The 15364-nt window shown below is 37.7% G+C and overlaps 2 protein-coding genes across 2 annotated transcripts; one reads left to right on the top strand and one right to left on the bottom strand.

Annotated features, from left to right (window-relative positions):
- The first annotated feature begins 619 nt into the window (after window positions 1–619).
- LOC110783775 (protein OSB2, chloroplastic) lies at window positions 620–9266 on the top strand. The gene is made up of 5 exons (XM_021988145.2): window positions 620–1080; window positions 4007–4145; window positions 4230–4317; window positions 4424–4530; window positions 8866–9266. Exons 1-5 carry the CDS (start codon window positions 722–724, stop codon window positions 9040–9042), a joined length of 870 nt encoding a protein of 289 aa, XP_021843837.2. The 5' UTR covers window positions 620–721; the 3' UTR covers window positions 9043–9266.
- Window positions 9267–11700: 2434 nt separating this feature from the next.
- Window positions 11701–12989, bottom strand: LOC110783783 (auxin-induced protein 22D). The gene is made up of 2 exons (XM_021988153.2): window positions 12488–12989; window positions 11701–12364 (listed from the first exon to the last, which is right to left on the bottom strand). The coding sequence occupies exons 1-2, from the start codon at window positions 12700–12702 to the stop codon at window positions 11989–11991; spliced, it is 591 nt and encodes a 196-aa protein (XP_021843845.1). The 5' UTR covers window positions 12703–12989; the 3' UTR covers window positions 11701–11988.
- Between the last annotated feature and the right edge of the window lie 2375 nt (window positions 12990–15364).

Genomic DNA, 15364 nt, shown 5'->3' with positions numbered 1-15364 from the left:
TTGATATAATATTAATAAAAATTTACCATTTATAGAAACGGTACAAGTATTCCGGGACGAATTTATAAGAAAAACGGTGAAAGTATTTCGGGACGGAGGGAGTAACGTAGTAACCTATAATTTTATCATTTAATAGTAGATAAGCCATCGTGAGGTTAAAAAAAAGTCATATTCCGTACATAATAACTATTCCATATGCGTTACTGTAGAAATGAATACGATTAGCCATTTCCATCAATTTTGCCCGCGTTCATTGGATAAAAAATTCAATAGGTTTAGTGAAAGGGATAAAAAGAGTGGTGGTTGGTGACTGGAGTGTAAGTCAATTCCCCTAACCTTTTTCGTCACCTACATATTAGATTAGACCAAACTAAAAAATTTAGACTATATCAAACCGAACCATTTATACTTCTATTTATTTGTATTTTTCTATCGTAAAATACCTTTATTTATGTATGATAAAAGTTTTGAAAATTATAACCTTAAAAGTTTTAACATTATATATTTAACGGTTGAGCTATATCATCACATGTTTTTATTTTAAACTAAAATTTGATTAATTGCAAATAATAATGTAGTTCATGAAAGAACCCGTATATATTATTACCCAAACCCACAATAACCGGATTCAAGTATTGCCGCCACCAAGCTTTGGCGCGGAGAGACGCATAAAAACCTTACAAAAGGGAGACGAACCAGGAAAACCCAAATTCAGACAAAAATGGCAACCTTGACAACAATCTTGTTGTCCTGCAAACCTCAAAAACCCCTCAAAACCCTAACTTCCATTGCATGTTCATCTCAATCATCCCCTTCATTCATTTCATTTTCACTCAGGCAAAACATCAAACACCTGGTGTGCAAGACACTGCCGAGATGTTCAATGGACAATCGAGACTCCTACGACTCCATGGGAACATACCCAAGACCCTTAGAGATTCAGTGGAAGAAAGAACTGTGTAATTCTGTTCAGCTTATTGGGATTGTTGGGTTGCCTGTTCAATTTAATCAACTTAGTTCCGGGAAAGTTGTTGCTTCTACTCGTCTTGCTGTCCGAAAATCTCCCACTGATACTAGTTGGTAATTCTGAATTTGATAATTTTTTTGTTGGGTTTTTGTTTCAATTTGCTGAGTAAATGGTTTGGTTTTCTGAATTTCATATTTGACATTGTTGGGTTAATCTTTGAAATGGGGTGCTTTTAGGTTTTTACTCTAATAGTTGCGGTCAAGTAGTTGTAGTTTGGTGTTTTTCCTTATGGGCATTAAGATTATGTTGGATAAGTTGGAATACTGTTATACTTAATTAAGCATGTTGTAGAAAGCGGAATGATTTTGTTGTAATGTTTTTATGTTGGGAAATTGACATGTTATATGAGTAAACAACTAAATTCAAAATGTGTTTGTAATTGGCCTCTAGTTCCTTAGGGTTATGAGATTTAGACATCGCCTTTCGCCCCTTCAATTTATGTACTCCGTAATATTTAGGGTGTAATCTGAAGCAACAAAGATCTTTCTGCTGTTACTTTATCTAGACTCTTAGAATAAAGAGTGTCAATACCATTATGTATGATAGTTTTATGTTTCAAATTAGTGCAAATTTTAGGTTTTTCTTCTAAAGTTTGGAGCTTGAGTTTTTGCTTATGGCAACTTCGGGGTTTAGATGGAAATCAGAGATAAAACATGTGCATATTTTGCAAGAAGTATGTATTTGAACTGACATAGAGGTGTTAGTCACCTAGTGGGTGAAATTGATCTGTGGTTAGAGGGTTTTTTTGGAGGGAAAAGCCATGGTGCTTTTTATTATATAGATAAAGGATACATCGTTAGTCCGTTACACAAGGAGAGACCTCACTTGGACAATGATTCTCCCAAACTTGCTCATGACCAAAAGGAGCTAAGCGAGCAAGATGGTGAGTACCATAACTACCATCTCATGGCAGATTGCACCATCTATTGAAGTAAAAAAAAAAACTCATAGAAAGAACATCCTCTAAGATAGAATTCAGGTGGTTGAAGTAAATTGAAGCATTGCAAAGGCGGGAAACCAAGACTTGACTATCGGCTTCCACACGAGTAACCTTGCATTACGCCACCAACGAAGGCCAATAGGCCTTCATCCTTCTTGTGGCAGAAAATATGACATCTCCCTTGTAATCCTAAGCCACCCCACCCAACATCACAAAGGGAAGCGTCACAATTAATTTTGACGACCCAGGCGAAGGAGGCTTCCACAGTCTTGGGCTGCTCGCCGTAGCTCTTGCCTTCAAACTCCATAGATTATTGCACTGCATAGGCATAATCATCAACTAGCCTTCGAGTACGCTCCTAAATGACAGAATGTGGAATTTCTTTGCCGATCAATCTTAGAGATTGTGGACTTAAGTATGTGACTTCTTTAGAGCTTCGAGAGAATTTTCTGATTGTGATAACATGGAAACAATATCCATGTAGCAAGGGAAATAAGGTTTTGATGTTTCAGTTGATTAATCATGTTTAAAGACAATAAGCTCGGCAACTGTAATCTCAGATGAGGGCACTGTAGTCTACTTATGAAGAAACACACATGTTTGGGATGTTAGCATGGACATTCACTGTAGATGTGACTATAAAATCATTAGCGTTAATGCTACAAATCAGACAATGGAAGTATCCTTCAAGACTTCACTTAAGTTTCTCTTGGATTCTTGAGATCATGCCTCCTTTCAAATTCAAGATTACTGATGTAGCTGTGTAGGCATGTGGTGATGGGATTTAGGTGTAATGTCTTTGGGCTGCAAGAGAGGTGCTATGCATGTTAATATGCTAGTCTCTCTGTCCATCCAAAAATCCTCTTACGCTTTGTTTTGGATAACAAAATAGAAGGGAAAGGAAGGGGAGGGGAAAGGCGGAGCTCCATTTTCCCTTCAAATCTCTCCAATTTTGGAGAGATTGGTGTTTATTAAAGAAGGAGAGAAAAATGATCCCCCCCTCTCCCTCCCCTTCCTTCCTCCAACCTCTTATCCAAACAAGGTAGCTTGTTCCTTTCCCTTTTCCTTCCCTCCCTTTCCTCTTATCCAAACATAGTGTTGAAGTCGTAAAAAGTGTTATCAACTGAGAGTAAAGTGGGTACTTTGGGGTCCTGAGTGAGGTCAGAGCAAAATATTATGTTTCAGGTATTTAGAGGAACACACATGCCAGAGGGAGATTTCTGGGATTTCCTTGCGCACATTAATGAGTGCACTTGGAAAAAGGATAAATTTATAAGTGTGGCTAAATTCTCCACCTAATAGCTAACGCTTTTGGGTTGGCATAATGGCATGGAAATTGGCTCACTCATAGTCCATCTCTGCCAAATCCAATCAAATTATGAAGGATACTTTCAGTTGGTATTGTAAAACTAAGCATCTTAGTGTTTACATAGCCACAGACAAAATATTTCCCATTTCCGTTCTCTGATTCCTCATATTCTCTTAGGGAACTATGTGTTTATGATGATTACCTCTGCCTTTATTTTAAATCTTTTCATAAATTTTCCGAGGTTGGTCGACCCCAAATCATTTTGGCCTTTTGGGACTAAGGCTTTGTTGTAATTTTTTTTTCTGGGGTTCAGCTAGAAGCCTAGAACACTTATCTGTCAAGCAACTTTGCTACCAGAAATATTATGGTTTTTAGTAGATACTAGGTATTAGGTAGACGTCAACCAGTTTTTTCTGTCGGGGTCCAGAGTAGCCTGCTGTTGGTTGCGTTTTAATGGCACTTCTTCTACCTCTTGCCTTCTACAAAACCTTAGGTTAGAGATTATGATGTGGCCTGTGTGACTTGCTGGTAAAAGTGAATGTTCTGCCTTACAGAATCGGGGTCTACAGCCTGCATGAGTCAAGACTCTGCTGACAAAATCCAATCTCCTTGCTAATTACTACTCCATGCTAACTTACCATTTTGTAAAATGCAAGCACTTTTTTTTGTGGTAGAAACATTAGTCTCTTTATAAGCGGATGAAGGCAGTCAGTGGTACTTTTTGTTGTAGGATCAATTTGACATTTTGGGAAGAACTGGCACATGTAGCTCACCAGCATTTAGAGAAAGGTCAGCAGATATATGTCTCTGGCCGTTTGGTGTCAGATACTGTTGAAAGTGAAGATGGGAAACAGCAGACTTACTACAAGGTAATTTTGACTTTAGTTCTTGCAGCCTGCTTCTTAGCTTTGAATAAGGTTTTCTAATACACACTCACAATTCATGATTCCCAGGTGGTTGTTCAGCAACTGAACTTTATTGAAAGGAACTCTTCTTCTCCAGTGCCCTTATATGATGGCAGCTCTGACTCGACAGCAACAGGTGATTCATATCTTTATATCAGCTCGGTTGTATAAGGATGATTTTTGGATTTTTCTCTTTTTTTTGGAACTTCCGGCTGACCTTACATGCTTTCTTTGACTGACAGTTGCGAAGTTTGACAACACTGCTGCACCTAGTAAGCTTTCCACTCAAGAGTTGTGGCAAGCGTTTTTTGCTAATCCAACGGAATGGTGGGACAACCGGAAGAACAAGGTAGTCGATTGAGTTGTGATGTCCTCCACTAATTTTAGGGTATTCTAATAGTTTTTGTTGATGGGCTCAAATATGACGAGGACTCACCTAAGAATAAATCTAAGATCAACTGTCAGAACTAATTAAAATTTCGTAAATTTATGTTATGAGCGAGCTCACATAAATCCAAATTGTGAAAGAAAAAACCCCACTCCAGTTCTACACCCCCTCTTCCAGCAGCATGCCAGTCCCACCACTAATGAGTAATGATCACGTAAGCCATGGCAGCTTCCCAGAGAGAAACAATTTGCGCGTTGTTGCTGCTGTATTTTTGTCTTTTCTAATATACTCACGATAAACACCACGTCAGAAATCTCAGAATCATCTGCTTACCGTTCTTTTCTTTGAAAAAGTGTTATTGCCCATTATGACCACATTTCTTGTTAGCATGAACACATATAATATCGACTAAAGTAGATAAAAATGAAAAGTCACTCACCTCGCAATAGTCATAAGTTTGAAGATAAGTTCATATACTACATGAATACTTTTTGTGAAAGGACAACAAAGAAACTCAAGTATATGAAATTAAATGAGAAATTTAATTCTTAGTGAAGTGGGGTATGTGTTTGTAGCATTTGAAATGGGTTTAAACTAGGTCAATTGTAACTTTGTGAGTGCAATATCATATCTCTACCGGTCATGGGTAGACCTCGGTGGCCTTACAAACTTTCCCCCCATTTTATCAAGAAATTCCAGTGGTAGTCTTGATGCTTTATTTATGCACTTATAGACTTCATGTAGATACCTGTTCGATTTCCAGTTAAGTTTTACAAGCAATGAGTTAGAGCCTTCAAATTCCTGTAATGATATTTCCGATGGATTTCTCTGAAACTAATGTCATGGAGTGTTCTAAATTCCAGATGGTAATTGCACGATCTATGTAATGTGTGAAGCCTTTGGGAAATATGTCATTCTTAAGAAAGATCTTGTGAACATGAGTTCAATATCACCTATGGTCAAAATGGCAACTAAAGGATCTTGTAACTCCTCTTCTATTTCTTCTTGAGCAGCAATTATTCCCAAATATAATATTAGAAAGGCCTCGTGAACATGAATTCCATATCATGTATGTTTGAACTACCTTGCCTTTGCTTTCTTTTGGGCATTTGATGGTCTTATAGGGACATGAGCTATAAGAGCTATCAGGGATGAGGGATCTTAGAGAATCTTTTTTGATTGCTAAATGAAATCTTGCATTTCAGTACAGAGAGATCTCATAGAGTCATTGGTGTGCATTGCGAGCTTTAGGTTGAGATTTATCATTAACATTTTTGGTAGTGGTGTGTAGGTTATTGCTATATTTGGCAGTTTCAAATGTCTTCTTCCCATTAAGGACCGAAGCCTGAAGGAGTTTTTTCGGGTAGTGTCATCGACTAAGTGTATTAAGGGACCACATGAGTTTCCTTCTAAAATATCCGCCAACCTATCCGCCAACACATGAAGGACCACTTGAATCGTAGCCTTCTAAGTTTTGCTCTGTCTTAGACGATTTTATGGCTGGTTATATTTGTTGTCTCAGATATTGTAACGAACCCTATATTCTCTCCTAAATTCTTTTGGGAGAATCCATCTGGCTTCGAAAGAGTCACACTAATCATTGCATACATTTGGATACCTCAAGTACAATAGGAGTTTTGAGGTCTTATTGGCATGAGGTGCAATGTTCTAAATAGGCTTTGCTAAGGATGTTTTTAGTTTGGTTAAGGGGCTTAAAAATGTCTTTCCTTCAATTTTTGCCAAGAGATTCCAATAGCAACGTGAAGGGCCTCACGGGTATGGGCTATGCCTTCAATGGGGCTATGTCAGATGTGGTATACCTTTGTCCTGATAGACATCAGGAGCTTTCGGCAATCTGAAAGCTTGTTATTAATATTTCATTGGCATTTTGCAAGATCTCATAGGAAGCACTGGGATTTGGTTGCATACATTTGACTCCCTTATCTTGCTTCAAACCGGAGTTTCTGTAGAAGCATTCGGATTATGATATTTTTCTTACAAGACTTCGTAAAGGTCTCATAGAGTAAATAACCTTGAAAGCAGGTTTTTCCTTGGAAACTTCTCGCATGATGTCATCTATAGTAGTAACTAGTAAGGGAACTAGGCCAGCCTTAGGAACCTTTGCCCGGCTCCACCTGGGAAATGTCTTCAACCTTTAGGGTTTTATGAGCATTGGGTTATAGTGTTTGAAATAGGTGTTCAGTTGAGGCATGGGGCGAATGAAGGGCCCAGAAAAACCTGTCCTTTAATATCTACCGAGAAAGGCTAATGAGGTATGAGTTATAACCTTTGAAACAGGAAGTTTGTGGTGCCATGTAATAGTGTAAGACTGTAGTTTTTGTCGTCATCGCTAGTAGAGCTATCAGCAACTCAAGGGCGTTTACAAAAGACTTGTCCTTTAATTTCTACGAGAAGGGTGATAAGGTATGAGTTATATCCCTTGTATTGCATGGGCCACTTTCAAGTAGTGTAAGACTGTAATTTATTATCTTGATGGCAAGAAAAGCCATCAGAAACCTAAGGCGTTTTTAAAAGCTTATGGAGACTTGTGAGTTGTAATCAAACTTTCAGTTTGTAGGAGTGGAAGACTATACTTTCAAAGTGGTAGACAAGGGCACTTAGTTTGTAGGAGTATAAGACTGTACTTTGAAAGTGGTAGACAAAAGGCAATTAGTTTGTAGGAGTATAAGATTATACTTTAAAAGTGGTAGACAAGGGAAATTTTGAGACATTGCATTAAGACTAGCTTTTGAGATGGGTTCAATGGAGTATGTTTAAGGCCATCTATGATTCCCCTGGCCATTGGCCCATTAGGGGACCTCTCACTTAAATCATGATGGTATTAAGACATGTGTTATAACTTTTGAAATAAACTTCATAGAAAATATAGTTTTACTCATCTATCGTTGTCATGTACGTAGTACATCTTTAGACCTGAGGCTTTTACACCAATCTTTTTGGGATTTTCTCCAACATTCAGAAGGGATTACAGGTGTGAATTATAGCCTTTGAAATAGGATGCACCATGAGGAATTCAAATGCTTAAGGCACTCCCAAGTTCAGTTGTAACTTCTCATTGGGTGTCGACTGGGTTTTGTGGCATGCTGATTCATACACTTCAATACTTCATGATGCAATTCCTTGCAGGAATATTTGGTGCCGGTATCATCTATTTTCTTGAGTGCCATATGAGGGGACTTTTCGGAGGCATATGTTCTTTCCCTAGAAATCATATTAAGAAAATGCACAGCCACATAGCAAGGTCTCGGGGGTGCGAGTTATGTAACCATCAAAGCTGGTTTTACTGAAGCTAATTTCATGTTCATTGTTATTATGGTCTTAGCGACGAAAGCCTTCCCTTGAATATTGGCCGTGAAATATATAAATATAAAAAATAATGGTACTTCAGTTTGAGTTTGTGTTTGTAAAAGTAGCTTGAATTTATTTTTACGCAATCCTAGTTATGAGGAGATTATGCACACTCTCCACTTCCACTCTCCACAAAAATCTGACAGGTGGGCTGGGAAAAGGGAAAACAATAATCCCCTCCTCATTGTCACTCTCTTTCCTCCACCCGACGAGTTTCCTCAGCACTGCTTCTTGACAGTTTCCCAAAAAAGGCACCATGGGTGAACCGTTGAGAAAGAGAGGGGAAAATGAGTTTGGTTGTGGAAGGATTTCGTTGGACATGGCCGGAAAAAGGAGAACATCCTGTTGGAAAAGTGAAAGGTGGGAGGAGAGAGACATTTAGGGGAGGGAGGAGCTTTTTGATATATATTTATATTTGCCACTTGTTAGGTTTTTGTCGTGAGCGTATGTGGAGAGTGAATTTAGCATTTCTTTCTTATCATTCTGTAGAGATCTATTTTCAGCGGTTACAAACTTGTGTACTAGTATGTAAATATTTTATGACAACGAGAGGGAAAAAGAACTGGAACATCTTACATTTGATATTCGTTACTACATTTTTAACAGGATCACGCTTAAAGTAGTTTGTTTCCAAGTTAGTTTGACATAAACTGAGATACTTCAGTTAGTACATCATTTAGATGAATACATGTAGCAATAATTTTTTCATTGTGCAATTTTGTTTCAGTTTACTTTTAAAGGTTTCTTTGTAGGTCTTTTGCATTTTGCATTGGATAGTTTTAGCTAGGTGAAATTTAGGCAAAGTCATTTGGATTTCCCTAGATCCTGCCAATGAGGGATTCTTGCTGGCTTGTTGGTATTGGTGTGCCGTTGACACTCTTTGGGTTTATTCAATTTCTCACTCGTTGTTGCTGATTTGTTCTGCAGAAAACTCCCAAATATCCCGATTTCAAGCACAAAGATACCGGGGAAGCTCTGTGGGTGGATGCCAGGTATAATCCACCATGGGTGAAATCTCAATTGGAAGTATTGGATTCGAGAATGCAATCTGTTCAAAAGCAGGAAGACACAAGTTTTTCCAACTATTTCAACGGAGGTTACTAGATGCTATGTTTGGCGACTTCTATGGTGCTGTTGGATCATTTCTGTATAATGTGCTAATTTATTGTCCATTTCTTTCCTTTTTTCTGGGTGAATTATGGATTTTGAACTCAGCACCTTTTGTTGTACAGGATTTAACTATGGTATTAGGTTTGGTTTTTCATAGCCTTTAAGTGTAATGTACATTTTCTCCAGAAACTATCCCTTTTTAGGTGAACTTATTATCACTGATCTGTGCAAAACAATCTTGTCGAGTAATTGTTGTTGTGATGAATTATGTAGCACTATTTACTTTTGGATGAACCAAAATATCATGGAAGATCAAGTTGGTGTTAGACCTTGATGGATAACCATGTGAGTATTGGAGGAGTGGATACCTCCACTAACGTTTACATGATAATTCTGTATATGGTTGGCAGGATGTCAACATGACTACATGGTAAAGAATCTAAAGCCTGTCTTACATTCTCTCCCCTTTTATCAGTATATATGCTTTGAAGGGTACTTTATGTGAGTCTCTCCTTTCATCTCTTAACTGATAATAATCGAAACATGTGATTTATTTATTTGGAATCTCTAATGACATGGTTGATTCTCTGTTTCCCTTAGATATGACGCTGTGGATTTCACTTCACTAAAGGCTGGTAAGAGTTTTGTATCCTCCGGATTCCGGTCAATGGTAACTTATGATGAAGTGTTTTATTTACTTTTTTGACTTCTGTATTGTGTTTCTTAGTTACATGGAATCTGTGATCTGTTTGACAAACTAGGGGTGAAATCAGTTGGCTACTTAATTTTTGCCCAGAAATGAGTGTAACTGCAATTAACTGGATCTCTTTGTCTATTACTTTTTATTAGACAATGAATCAAACCCTTGTATTTATGGGGGAGCCACTGAATTGTCTGAGGCCGGGTCATTGTCCTGACAGACTGGTTTTCTGCTACCTTTTAATTATTTTTGTAAAGCCATATTGTGTGCTCCTAAGCCTTAAGGGTAGTTTGACTAAACTTATCTCACATTCACATACACTGTACCTTTCTGCATTATGCTTTTTTGATTACCATCAATGTTTGAAGGATTAGTGTTGGCCTCCTTGTTAACAAAGTACCTATTAAGAAGGGTCAACACTGAAATTACTCATAATTATTTTCACATCTAGTTTTGGTTTGCAGTCATAGGCTTTACTTGTTGATGAAGTATTATGTTCCCATACAACTTGCATTTTTTGCTGCCTATTTTTTGCACTTCATCTGTCGATTTACAGTGTTTTTATTAAAAAGGAAAAAGAAAAGAACTTTCAGTCTACCTTCTCTATGGAGTCACGGTGACAAAGTTTAATCCATGGCATGGATAACAAGTGGGATAATGGGTGAAATGGCTTAACAGAACCTTTGAGCAGTGGGCTAACCTAACTCAAAAGAGTCTTGTTTGATCTTGAATTAAGCTAGTTGAGCAACTTTCCACAATAAAGATCCCATATAACTGGGTTGGTGTTATGAACTTATAATATCTGAGCGTAAAATGAATCTTCAATTCCATGAACTTAAAGGCGACCTAAGAATCTATGTTACGGTTTGGTGCAGTCTGAATATTTACTTGTGTAATGTCTTATAGTCATGCTTAATACTTTTTTTCTAGACATGATACCCTAATACGTTGTTGCAACAGTGGCAGTGACAAGATTTTCTGAATTTTGAGTACAGAATTTGGCACTCTGAACCGGGTTTTGAAGGATAGTGACCGTTGATACCATTTCATAGTTCATACTGAGAACATGGGAGTATGTCCTGCTACTCCCTTACCATCTCTGTAATGGAACCTACTGTTTTCTTCTTATTAGTAGCATTTTGACAGAATAGATGACTGCATGTCTGGATAAACCTGCAACTTGATCTTCGTCATGGGGGGCTGGTTGTTCTAGTTATAAAGAGTTAAAGTAGCTCTATACTCTGACTGATGAAATCTGATTGAAGTGTGATATGTGCAACTTGGATTTGAATCAAGAACAGAATAGTAGTTGTGTACAGGTAGAAAACGTCTATTTCCTAGGCTTTCTCGTTCTTTTTTCTGAGATTCTGGTCTAATCAAAGTGATCCTAGTGTCATATTACACTCGGGTGTGGGATGGTTAGAACTTAGAATTAGACACACTAGTTTGGAATGAAGAGTTTACGTAACTTACACTGCAATTGTTTACAGCTGATTCAACCAAGCTTTACCTGTTCTAATGTCTGAACTCATTGAACCTTTTGGTATGTGATTCTATGAACTTTCTCCCAAGTATTTCTTGGTTGTGGCTAATTGTAGCTAAATATTCCCAATCCTATGATTCCTTTTGCTGAGAGATAATGTAGTATCTTGTAGAGTGAGATACCTGTTTAGTCATACATGATATGGTTGCTTTAATTTTTTTGAACTTCTAAAATTTCCAAGTTCTGGGTCTTAAATTGGAGAAATCGTTTTTGTAATATATGACCATCAGAGAGGCTGATTGATGTCATATCCTGACTATGAAAGTAAATTCTGAGGATATCTGCAGAAGTATTGACAGAGGAAATGGGGGGAACACTCTAGAACATAAGTGTATATGTATTGTCAACAATGTTATTGTTACTTTTGGCTTTTTTCTCTGTCAAATCTATTTTTTCTGCATTTGTACAATTGAATCTCAGGCGAATACATATATATCCAAAGTATAAGAAAGTACAGGGGTTTTGACTTTTGTTATCAGTTTGTTGCTGCAAAACCAGAATGAAACTCAAAACCATCCAAGAACGTCACAAGAAACCAAAAAAGAACACAAAATGAAAAAAAGAAAGTGAAATTTTTTCTGATCTGACAATTCTCTGTATGTATTCCTAAACCAAAACAGAAGCTTTTTCATTGCTTGGATTATCTGCTGATCTATGTTGAATTTTAGCACCTTTGACAGGAATTTCTCTCTTTTTCTCATAGACACCCAAGTCCCTTTGCTTCTGAAGACTTCATGATTCGAAGCCTTTTGCAGGAAGTGTTGAACATCTCCCATGGTACATCTCCAACCAGCATCCAGTCACCATCTTTGTCTTCATAGGTAGGTGCAACATCAGAACCGTTGTATCCGTCTCTTTCGGAGTATTGGCCGATACAGATCCTGAACATACTTTCTAAGGCCTTCAACAGTTCTGTATAACTCTGGTACAACTTCAGGTCAATCTTCCTCAGGTATGGTGCTCCATCCATGCTTACTTTCACATACATCCCAGAAACATCAGACTCTGTCTTCTTGGGTTGGAGGGTGTTCTTCCTGTATGATCTGATTGGTGGCCATCCAACAATTTGTGCCCTGCAGATTTTGATAATGTAAATCGTTAAGTTTTTGCTAATCATTTTTCAATTTATTTTTTTATTTTTTTATTTTTTTATGGTGTGTTTAGGATTTAAAGGGAGATTGTGAATCAATACTTACTTGGAAGGAGGGGGGCAATCTTCATTTCTAGCATCAGAAACACTGGAATTGTTTGTTGAAGAGGAATCCTCATGCAGTTGATCAGGTGATGATCTCTTGTTACTTCTTGCCACATTATTAGAAGTTGATTGTGGCTCTTTGCTACCAGGTAATCCTAATCTTAGCTCAGTTGCTTCAAGATGAAGATCGTTTTCGTATGTCTCAGACCTTGCCATTGTTGTTTCTTGATTGATGATATTCCCTTAAACTTAAAAATCAATCCTTGTTACAGAAACTCTGATTTTGGTTGTTGAAACAGTTTGATCAATTTGAATATATAACAGCTTGTTGAAACCTTTGTTGTTGATGATCAGAAAGAAACTTGAGAGAATGAGAAATATGCTGAGTTGTGGTGAGGAGATAGGAAGAAGGTAAAGGAATACTATTATATAAACAGGATTGATTAGGTAAAGGAGACAGAATAAAACACACATCTAAGTCGGAATTTATTCTGCTTTCTGTGTGCAATATACAAGGGAATTATTTTATTGGCCCATCCACACACACAAGAAAAAAGCTATCCCGAGCCGCGGCCCCGGGCCCACGCGCCTCGTGTGGACCGTTTGATCAGAACGATCGGTGGGGATGACCTTAGATGATGAACCCAAACACCAAGCAGTTTTATTTGATTTGTTTAGTCTTTGGTGGGGTTTAGTTTATGGTTAAGGGGTTTCCTTTTTTGTTTACCTTTGTTTATGGGCACAATATAAAACAGCTAATGGGTGTTGGGATATTGCATTGTGGTGAGGAGACAATGGAGGGACAAAGAACAACCAATTAGTCTAGAAGACTGTGGACCCGGTTTCGAATCCTACGGTCGAGATCGATCCTTGAGTTGATTTCTGAACCGTCCGATCACGAGGAGAGAGAAAGAATAGAGAGATAGCTTAACCATGTGATCAAAGTCCCCACATGGATGATTATGATGGATGTTTGCAATTGCATACCAATGTGGAGAGCATGGCCATGTGGTTTAGAGGTTGGTGTTTATATTAAGGGACCTCTAAATTGGGTAATATTGATTATTGATTAGTGTTTTGCCTCATAGGCTACCTTGACATGTGGGGTTTAAGTTTAGGTGATACCTTGATTTATTGCAGTTTTTTTTGCTAACTCATCAGACAATTTTAGAGTTTGACTTATAATTGCAGTCTGAATAATTATCATATTCTACTGTTATTATATAAACTCATTGAACCTGAGTTTTAATTCCGGGTTGAGGGCGATTTTAGTCAAATTTTTGTAGCACCCTTTCTTTGAACATCTAGTTTGATTTCAATTTTACCTAATAATTAGCCAAATTTAGAAAGAAGAAGCTTCTGAGGGACTTTCTGAATTCTGATGCCCTACTTTTCTCTTACAAAGTTGTAAGATTTTCAGGTGTCTTCAATTATATCAGCAACTTTCTTTCATCAGCATTCCTTTTTCTTTCCTAGTTAGTGGAGGTTGTCTAACTAAAAACTTACTGTTATTTTTTTAGTAACTGCTTTGTTCTTGACATATTAAACTGTCATATCCTGAAAGATATTCTGCGTTGGACAAAGCAAGACATCGACATGTCATTTTCGTAATTTGGGGGGGATCTGATACTCCCACCTTATAAAAATTATTGCAGATCTGGGATATTTGAGGATGTAGTTGAGCTGATATATTATCAATTTATCACTTTAGGGGTGTGATTGTGTGAAGCATGCCTATTTTACATGACAGAACCGAAACCCATTGTTAACATTTACGCGCTTATTTACACCAGTTAATCCCAACCCCTCTGAAAAAGACGAGGTAGACCGGAACATTGTTTTGTACTGAACTTAACCATAAAGATGGTTGTGGGCTGGCCAGCCTGAGGCCCGAACCATCGCGAAAAAAGCATGGCCCGGCACGAGCATGAAGTCGTAGGCCGTGGCTGGGCCTGGGCCGTATTTTTTTTGGAAAAGCACGACAAGGCACGAAACGACTCGACCCAGCACGACAAAGCACGCTAAATTTAGTTAAATTAGGATTAACAGCCCGTGGGCATGGGTCCTGTTTGAACTTTTCGGCCCGACCCGGCACGGCCCGATATAGAGCTGAAAAAATCGAACTCATCACCCAAATATAGCCCGAACCCTATCATATGTAAACTAAACCGGCCTGATCTAAACTATCTGTTTGCCACCTCGAGGAACAAGAAACATGACTTCTCCATTGATCATACCTCACAAGTGTTTAAAGTTTCAAAATATTTTGATGATGTAGTTTCCAAAGTTACATTTTTGGTGAATGTTCATATCATATCTGATCAATCTGTTGTGGTCCTTGGATTAGGCTGCAATAAATCCCTGAAAATCAACTGCAATTTTTTTTTTGCACATTCCCACTTTAAGATTTGCCACTACATTTTCTTATGATTATCACTGATTTGCTGGTACTTATCACAACAAATGCTGAGATTTTCACAGGCAACTATCCTTCTTTTAACACCCTTTTGCAAATTATAACTTGATGTTGAGATTTCTTTGCCAGATTTTCAGATTGATCTGTGGCAAAAAAGCGCGTAAATGGTGCTTTTCATTCGGGTTGGACAACGCATATAGGTTGAAGATAATCAATGCAGGATTCATGGTCGAAATTCTCCCATCAATATCAGGTTTTGTTGTCCCTTTTTTTTTGCTTACTTAACAAGTTGCTAATCTTTCCCTGAAGATTTTTGCCTGCTTCTTCAATATTCCTAATTATTAATTAATTGCAAGTTGGAAAAATAATAACTCTTTTATTTAGAAGTTCAATAATAATAATAATAATAATACTGAGTTTTATTCTCAAGAAACAGAAAGCATCAGCCATTTATTTGATCTC

This window comes from Spinacia oleracea, chromosome 5 (assembly GCF_020520425.1).
Source record: "Spinacia oleracea cultivar Varoflay chromosome 5, BTI_SOV_V1, whole genome shotgun sequence".
In the NCBI taxonomy this organism is placed as follows: Eukaryota; Viridiplantae; Streptophyta; class Magnoliopsida; order Caryophyllales; family Amaranthaceae; genus Spinacia; species Spinacia oleracea.
This window is presented reverse-complemented; position numbering and strand designations above follow the sequence as displayed.

Coding starts and splice junctions, on each gene's coding strand:
- LOC110783775 (XM_021988145.2), top strand. CDS start 722: ATGGCAACCTTGACAACAATCTTGTTGTCCTGCAAACCTCAAAAACCC. Junction 1,081..4,006: donor TCTCCCACTGATACTAGTTG/GTAATTCTGAAT, acceptor TTTTTGTTGTAG/GATCAATTTGACATTTTGGG. Junction 4,146..4,229: donor AACAGCAGACTTACTACAAG/GTAATTTTGACT, acceptor CATGATTCCCAG/GTGGTTGTTCAGCAACTGAA.
- LOC110783783 (XM_021988153.2), bottom strand. CDS start 12,702: ATGGCAAGGTCTGAGACATACGAAAACGATCTTCATCTTGAAGCAACT. Junction 12,365..12,487: donor GATTGCCCCCCTCCTTCCAA/GTAAGTATTGAT, acceptor CAAAATCTGCAG/GGCACAAATTGTTGGATGGC.